This window comes from Callospermophilus lateralis, chromosome 2 (assembly GCF_048772815.1).
Source record: "Callospermophilus lateralis isolate mCalLat2 chromosome 2, mCalLat2.hap1, whole genome shotgun sequence".
In the NCBI taxonomy this organism is placed as follows: Eukaryota; Metazoa; Chordata; class Mammalia; order Rodentia; family Sciuridae; genus Callospermophilus; species Callospermophilus lateralis.
The window spans coordinates 154,173,746-154,183,224 of record NC_135306.1 but is presented as its reverse complement, the minus strand read 5'-3'; the positions used below and the strand labels follow the sequence as shown (position 1 = coordinate 154,183,224).

Here is a 9,479-nt window from a genome sequence, read left to right as displayed (position 1 = left end):
ATTTGTCAGCACTCCTGTAGTTCCTCCTACCCACACTGGGAGACAGGAGGCTGAGAGCTACTACAACCAGCTTTGGCTCCTAGTCACTATAACTGGAAGATATGTTAGAAACACAAAGATATTAGACTTCTCACCCACCAGCCCTTTAACCAAGAGCTGTAGAGTCTAAAAATAAATATGAAGAATCAAAATTCATCCTTGCCAACCATTTTGACCAGCTCAATTAAAATAATTCCTTATTTTTAATTAAGATTTTTTTCTCTTTCCTGGGTTCAATCTCTAACAGCACATACACAAAAAAATTCTCTTTTTCTTTTCTCTTTTCCATTTTCTCCACATTCCCCCCCGCCCCGCCATTTTGAATTTTTTACATATTTAAATCTTTTTATTATTTTAAATATGATTTTATTATATTTTACAATTTTATATTCTGCAAGATTTTGTGAGTGAATCTGTTTGGGTGTGTGTCTTCTCACATCACAGACAGGTTCAAAAATATATTTATTCATATACATATCTTTCATCTTATTTGCTTTCTTCTGTTCTTATTTATTATTTAGCCATGGTTTGACTTAGGTGGGGTATAATTATATGTAGATTAAGTTGTTTTGATCTTGCATTTTTGATGTTGTTGTTCATACCTTAGTTTTTGTCCTTTTTTTAGCGCTTCTTCATGCCTTTCCCTAACTATAGCCAAATTTTCCTGTTTCCTCTTCATCTCCTTCATATTGTGTTACTTTTAGTTAATTTTTTATTTCTCCTTCTTTACTGCCAACATCTGTTACCTTCTGCCTCTTTTCTATTCACTTTTTAAAATATTTAAAACTTTCTCTTACTCTCCTTCCAATTTTCTCTTCACTTTAGAAATGGTAATCCCACTATTTCATAGAATTACATAGTCAAAATTTTGCCAAGTAACAGTACATTTCAACTCATGCACAATCAAGTCCAAGCTGAGCCACAACAATACTTCAAAAAATAGAATTGGGGAGAAGAAAAAAAAACAATGCACAACAACAACAGGACACAATAAGAAATAAGCATTCTGACATCCCACTCCTGGAAATCTACTCATACATCAAAAACAGACAAGTCCTAGAACAAAAAATACAACTACACACAAATGAAGATGCACATAAAAGAGGAAAGGGAATCCATCTCAATTAATGCACAAGTCCAAGGCCTCTGAAACCATGAGGAAATAGGTGAACCATTTTCTGTACTCACAATCCCCCAACAAAGATCCCACAGATATGGAGTTGAATGACATTTCAGAGAAAGATGACAAAACAATTTCTAAATTTTCAATGAACTAAAAGAAAATCTATGGAATGAACTAAAAGAACAAAAACAGAAGATGAAAAACCATTTCAATCAAGAAATAGAGATATTTAGAAGAAACAAATCACAACTCCTAGAAATGAAAGACACAATGAATCAAATTAAAAATTTATTTGAGAGGATCACTAACAGATTAAACTGCATACAAAGTAGAACTTCAGGTCTTGAAGACAAGGTACACAAAGTTGAATATTTAGTATGAAAAAAAATACAAAACCAAAAGATAATGATCAAAATATACAAGAACTCTGGGACAGCATCAAGAGAACAATCTTAAGAGAGATTGTGATAGGACAGAAGATGAATTTATAGGCACAATGCATTAAGGAAATTTTCAGAGATAGTAACTTCTGTTACTTCCCCATAGCACCAATGAGATAGACATCCAAATACAGGAGACATAGAGGACCCCACATAAACATGATCAGAACAGAACCTCTCCAAGACACATCATATAATCAAAATTCCTAACAGAGAAAATAAGGAAGAAACATTAAAAGCTACAGGAAAAAATGATAGGTCATACTTAAGAAAAACCAGTAAAGCTCATTTTTTTTGACTCAACTCAGACCCTAAAATTGAGGAAGGTCTGAAATGACATATTCCAAGCTCTAAAAGAAAACAATTGCCAGTAAAGATTGCTGTATCCAGCGAAACTCTCTTTCAAAATTGATGGGAAAACAAAAACTTTTCATGTGAAGGATAAATTAACAGAATTCAGGACCACCAAGCTAGCACTACAAAGAATACTTGAAGATAAACTACACAGAGAGTAACCCCAAAATAAATCCCCAAACTCCCGAATAGACAAAGATCACTAGAAGAGTCACCGAAAAAAGACAGAGAAGATCTAAGTTAAAAACAATGAGAGATGAAAAGATGGTATTACCACAGACACTTCTGAAATGCAGAGGATCATTTGGAATGATTTTGAAAATTTATACTCTGATGAACTGGAAAATCTAGGAGACATTGACAAATTTCTAGACACAAATTACCTGCCCATATTGAACTAGGAAGATAGAGAAAACCTAAACAGACTCTAGCAAGTAATGATTGAAACAGCAATTAAGATCTTTTCAACAAAGAAAAGCCTAGGGCATGATGAATTCTCAGCTGAGTTCTACCAAAACTTTGAAGAAGAAATAATACAAGTCTTTCTCAAATTGATCTGTGAAAGTAAATGATGTTCTAGAAGCATGTCAAAGAAATTTACTAGAACACTGCTAAGAAGAGTGTGTGCTTTTGTTGTGTATATGAGGGTAAGTGTGTGTGCAGTGTGCAATATCAGATTATAATTTGATGCAATAGAGGAAAAGGTCTTTTGAACCTCCCAAACTGCAGTCTGTATCTCAGAGTTGTGAGTCTTTCATCTTCTACATGATTGAAATTACTCTCTCATGAATGTCTAACTTTCTTGCTGTTTTTTGTTCCAAAAATTCCCTTAAAACATTAAACAAATAGTAACTCTTATTTTCTTCTACCCAGATATGTCAAAATATATCAAACCACTTATATTTGCAAATATTGTCTTATGTTGGATGACTGGTTCCGTTCTTCTTACCATAGACCTTGGTATGTGAGCCATGGAACATCATTCTCATCACCCCTCCTTTACTAAAGCAAACATGTGCTCTCGTCGATCCAATCTGTCCACACTGCTGCTCATCTTTACTCTCTAGTAATTAATATCAGTCTCTATGTATGCATCATTTTCTTCAATTGTAAAACAAATCGTGCTCTTGAAATTTAATTTTACTATTGAAATTTACACTTTTATTTTTAACTGTTGAATCTTGATCATGTGTGTTGATTTCAGAATGTGATATTTTCGTGTATCTGCATATTGTAGAATGATCATATCAAATAATTAATATATCCATCACCTTGCATACAATATTTGATATTTTAACAATGAGACCACTTAAAATCTATTCTGTCAGTAATTTTCAAATAATTTTTTTAAAAATACAAAATGCACTTATTGACCATGATCACATTGTTGTATAACAGACCTGGAAAACTTAATTCTACTGTCCAACTGACACTTGGAACAGTTTTGTCAACACCTGCACATTTCTCACACCACTTGTATCCCCAGCCTGTGGGAACTTTTCTACTTTCCACTTCAAACAGCTTTAAACCCTAAGAAATTTTGCAGCTTGGGTTTTATATTGTTTTGCTTGGGTAAATTTCCCCAAAATTTCACATGCACCAATTTTTCTATTTTATAACTTTTGACTTACACTTTAAGTCATCCTACTATGACTTTGGCTTATGTTCTTAAAAAGTCAATTATCTTTCCAAAAAATTAGCATAACCTCCAAGAAATGTAATTGATAACATTTTTTCCAATCTTATTTGATTTGTGAGTGGAGTAACATTATAAATCAATTTTCTTGCTGTGTTTCCTTTATGAATCAGTCACATCTGGGTTTCCTTTCCTTTCTCAACATTTAGGTAGATTTTAAATGTAGGAGATCACAGGAACTAGGTGCTCTTAACCCTTCTTCTTCTCACCACCCTCACTTGCTAGGAAATCTATGCCAATAATATTATCTCCAATGATCTCAAAATCAGATATCGATCACTTCACTTTTTGTCAGTTTGCTCCTGGCTCTCTAGAGCTACCTTTCCGCTTGTCCCCATTGTTCACTTGGATGTTTCAACACAAGAAAATGAAGAATCACAGACTGAGATAAGTGCTTTAATCCAAAGTGACTCTAATATGAAAGCATATAATGAAGGGAATTATATAACTAGTCTGCACTTACTCTCTTCTACAACCCCTCCTTCTCCAACCACACCTAAGTATATGAATAACATCTCATTCCATCCCACTGCATGTTCCAGGACCTTAGGATTATTATTATTATTATTAATCCATTCTACTCTTTTTTTTCTTTTTTATTGATTTTATTTTTTAAATACATGACAGCAGAATGCATTACAATTCTTATTACACATATAGAGCACTGTTTTTCATCTTTGTATATTTGGGATTAATTTTAGGTCATAAATATTATTGATGCCACCCATATATGTCTTCTAAATCCATCCACCTCTACTTTTCATCTTTCACTGTCCTGCTTCATTCCAGATGTAGCCCTCTCTCCCTTGGATTAATTACTCTGGCAGCTGCCTAGCCAACTTATCCTAAGTCTTGTCACATGAAGTGTGGTTTCCACATTGTTTCTATGTCTGAATTACCTGTGAAATCTTCCTGTGGCAACATATTATTGGACATAGATTTATCTGAAATTCTCAGGCTCCTGTTACCTCACGCTCATCATCTCATGATCATTTCCTCCCATATCTTGAGAGTTTCAGCCACACTTATCTTTTATTTCGTTGGCTGTGCCATACCACCTCTCATTTTAGCATTTTTAAGTTCCTAGAATACTTTCACTCCTCACCCCTCAAACATAACAACACTGAAATTCTACTCAAGCCTTGCTCTTCAATAACGTTGGTATTACTTCAGGAAATCCTGACAATTAGATTAATTCCCTTCATTATATGTTTCATATTAGAGTCACTTTTGATTAAAGCACTTATCAAAGTCTATGATTCTTCATTTTCTTGCTTTTTTATTTGGTATTCTATTCTTTCTCCCATACTAGACCATAATTTCCAGGAGAACAGTGACAATGACTTTATCGATTACTTAAAAAAAAACTCTACCATGTTCTCCAACTGTAGACCTCTCCCTCTAGCTTTTTCAAATTTTTTTTTAGTTTTCAATGGGCCTTTATTTATTCATTTTTATGTGGTGCTGAGAATCAAACCCAGTGCCTTACATATGCTAAGCTAGTGTTCTACCACTGAGCCATAACCCCAGCGCTCCCTCCATTTTTGAATGAATAAAAACTTTCTCCTTTAGAAAGATTTAAACTATAGAATTGTAATACTCTGAATTTTTATCATAAGAACAATTCAAATTTCCCACCTATCATAGGAACATATTGGTTTCATGGGTGGAACTGTTTTTTTATTCATATAGGCTCTCATATTGCATTAATGAAAACATTTCTAAGCTAATCTCCCTGTTGCACTTTTGGGACTTATCGTCTTAGGAATTCTCTTTCTCTATGGGACTTTCTCTCCTCATGCCTCTAAAGGAGGCCTATTATCCTAAAATCACATAACTGTTTACTACTTTCAATAAATTTGTGATATTCATAATTTGTGTGTCATCTCTTTTGAGAATACATCTTGATCTCGTAATAAAGCTTTTCTCAAAATGCTCTGTTTGTCCATTAAGGAACTGATTGCATTGTGAAGACATCACGCTGTACCTCTTCGCTTAACCACAGTAAGTTCTAAACCATATCAAGGGCACATTGGCTAAATCTCAGATCATTTGATGCCTCACTTTAAACAGAACACTATTTTGGTAATGTTCTGCAAATAAGTTGACCTTGCTCTCTGCCCTAGCAGGATACAGAGGCTGGTAAAACCTCTGCAAAATGGGCTAAGAGTAGAGTGAAAAAATTTGAGGATCATGAGGCATGAGAGGAGTTACTAATCTGTAAAAGAACTTCCATATTTTTTCAGTATTAATAGTGTATCAACTGTTTTGATAAAGAATCACATTTTATGTCATGTTAGAATTCTGTGAGCTCAGATTCATTCCTTCTGTTATTTGGACCACACAAATATCAACTAGGATGAAACATTTAGAATTAAGTGGAGAAAACCAAATATAAAGTTGATTTGTGATCTAGCAGTCCCACTGCTGGTTGCGTACACAAAAGATTTTAAATCAGTATGTCAGAGAGAATTTGGAACACTCATGTTTATTGCCATATTATCCACAATTTCCAAGTTATGGAATCAACCTAAGTGCCCATCAAGAAGTAAATAAAGGAGAGACGATATATCTATACAAATATTATTCAGCCTTAATTAGGAAATTCTGCCTTTTGAGACATCAATGGAATTAAGCAAAATAACCCAAACATAGAAAGACAAATATTGCATGCTCTCCCATATGGAATCTAAAACAATTGAACTTCTAGAAGCAGAGAGTGGAGAGGTGGTTACCAGAGTCTCCAGGGTATAGAAATGGGCAGCTGATGGTCAAAGAGGACAAAGTTTCAGTTAGATTGGAGGAGTAATTCAGATTCTTAGGCTAATCTCTCAGAGTCCTGAATATAGCTAATGATTGAATACATTTCAATATCACTGAGAATAAATGTATAATATTCTAATGAAAATATTAAATACTTGAGGTGGTGGGCACATTAATTCATTTAAGAACTCCATATTGTATTAAATATCATAACACAGTTTGTGCCCCTTAAATATGTACAACTATAATTTGTCAATATGTAGTAAAAGAAGTAAACAAAAGTACCTCAAAAGAAAGAAAATGAAAATAAATTAAAGGTAAAATGTTATGCAATATTAGGCTGTAAGGTACAAATGAAGATTTCACAAAAGTACCAGGTCTTGTACAAATGATTCCATGCCAATGCTCTTTTGGAACTTTGATCTGAAAGATCAATATTTAGCTTTATATCCAACCTGTTTTTGCCTCTTGCTCATTAAGTTATGCTATGGATATGTTTCAATAATTTCATTTCTTATCAAATTGCATTCATACAAAATAAAAGATGGCTTATTCCATCATTAAGGGATAACTGTTTTTTCAAACACAGAAACTGGGTGTAATATCTAAAAGGAATTTCATCTAGTTGTGAGTGATGTTCTCTTGTAGGTGACAATTCTGCATGTAAAGTTAATTGTGTCAAAAATGAATCCATGAATCATAAAATCAGAGTTAACATTTTTCTTTAAAGATGGCATTTTGAAACATTGTTACATAATACTCCAGGTTTTTTCTTTGCAACCAACATATAATAGCAATCAACATGACAAAAATATTGAGAATGAAATGCTCTGTAAAATCAATAGCTTTCTAAAGATCAAATATTCAGGATACATTCAGATATTATGTGCCTCTGAAGTCAGCATACAAGGAAGTGAAAACCAAGATATAATGCTCAGTTGGGTTAGAATTACACCTGAGAGTGCTCAATGAAAGTGCTTGGGTTTTATTTTAATGAAAGAGTATAGGTATAAATTATTCTAAGCAGGGAAATATCAGTTTAACAAAGAGCAGATTGCAGGGAGAACTGTGAAGAAATGAGAAACAATTGTGATGAGGCAGGTTCCAGAAGCAGTAGACCTGTAGAGGAAGGTGCAAATGAGTCACATGAAGAAAGAAACCCCGAGGTGAGAGGCAGTTGAATGGGGAAAGTGCAGCTGGTTTGCAGAACAGAACCAGGGCCTCATGCATGCTAGGGAAGAGCTTTGAAAATTACCTGCATCTCAGTTAAAACAATTGTGACTTTTAAACTTCCCATCCTTGAATAAAAGCCTGGAACTTTCTTGTTATTCATCTTAAATTACAATAAGATGAACTACAAAATCAATTTTGTTATAGACTCAGCCTGTATGAAGAAAGTTCAAAAATAGTGTTTAATAATAATTATGCCCAGAGATAGCAACACTATTTTTTTTCTCCTAGGAAAATATGTCTGCATCTTTCAAGGGCTCCAATAGCTCCAAATTCCAGGTCTCTGAGTTCATTCTGATGGGATTCCCAGGCATTCACAGCTGGCAGCACTGGCTCTCCTTGCCTTTGGCACTGCTCTATCTCTCCACAATTGGTGCAAACATCCTCATCCTCACCACCATCTACCAGGACTCTTCTCTGAAGCAGCCTATGTACCTTTTCTTGGGCATCCTCTCTGTGGTGGACATGGGCCTGTCCACCACCATTGTGCCTAAGATCCTGGCCATCTTCTGGTTTGATTCCAAGGCCATTAGCCTTCCAGAGTGCTTTGCTCAGATTTACGCCATTCACTGCTTTGTTGCAATGGAGTCTGGTATCTTCCTCTGCATGGCTTTTGATAGGTATGTTGCTATATGTCATCCTCTTCGCTACCCATTGATTGTCACCAATTCCTTCATCACCAAAGCTACCCTGTTCATGGTGCTTAGAAATGGCTTGTTTGTCATTCCAGTGCCTGTACTTGCAGCCCAGCGTCATTATTGTTCCAGCAATGAAATTGAACATTGTCTGTGCTCTAATCTTGGGGTCACAAGCCTGGCTTGTGATGATAGGAGGCCCAATAGTATTTGTCAATTGGTTGTGGCATGGCTTCTAATGGGTGGTGATCTAATTCTTATTATACTGTCCTATGCTCTGATTCTGCGCTCCATCTTTAGGCTGAACTCTGCTGAAGCTGTCTCCAAGGCTCTGAGCACTTGCAGCTCCCATCTCATCCTCATCTTCTTCTTCTACACGGCTGTTGTTGTGGTTTCAGTAACTCACCTGGCAGAGACTAAGAATGCTTTGATTCCAGTTCTACTCAACGTGCTGCACAACACCATCCCTCCTTCCCTCAACCCTGTTGTTTATGCACTTAGAAACAGAGAACTCAGAGAAGGCTTCCAGAAAGTGTTTTTCTTTCGTTTAAGAAAGAAGTAAGACCCTAGAAATCTTCTCCTTGTTATACATGAACTTCAGCTTCTTCTATACTGTATATTCGACTTCCAAAGAAAAAGGAGGAGTGAATGAATGTCTTTCAGACACCTTTTTTTTCTGTTTACCTAAATAATTGTGAACACAATTATTTATCAAAGGGTAAGAAAAACTGTTACAATCGTTCTAAAACTTACAAAAGCTAATTGTATGTAAGAATATGGAAGAGCTGTCTGCTAAACCAATCAAATGGGTTTAATAAAATTCCTAAGTGGTTATTCATATTCATTCCACTAAATAAAAATAAATACAATCACAAATATATATTCACACACTCAACCTAGGAAATAAGTGACTAGGATATAAACTACTGGGGTATGATTCACATCATATTCTCAGAATACTATCAATACCTCTTTTTCATAATCTTCAAACAAGAGAAGAAATAAAGAACAATATAATTTGTCTTTCATTTCAATCTGGTCCATGATACTTTGCCTTATACTTTAATCTTAGCTGCTTTCTTCTAGATTCAGTCTCAGAGTATATCATAACATAGCTGGGATATTTTATAGGATATGTCTTGAAATATGAATAGTAATTTGATGTTCAGGTCTACCAGTGCCAGAAACTCTATCACACC

The 9,479-nt window shown here is 34.8% G+C and overlaps 1 protein-coding gene across 1 annotated transcript; it reads left to right on the top strand.

Annotated features, from left to right (window-relative positions):
• The first annotated feature begins 7,882 nt into the window (after positions 1–7,882).
• On the top strand, positions 7,883–8,842 carry LOC143391415 (olfactory receptor 56B1-like). The gene has a single exon (XM_076844118.2). The coding sequence runs from the start codon at positions 7,883–7,885 to the stop codon at positions 8,840–8,842; it is 960 nt and encodes a 319-aa protein (XP_076700233.1).
• The last annotated feature ends 637 nt before the right edge of the window (positions 8,843–9,479 follow it).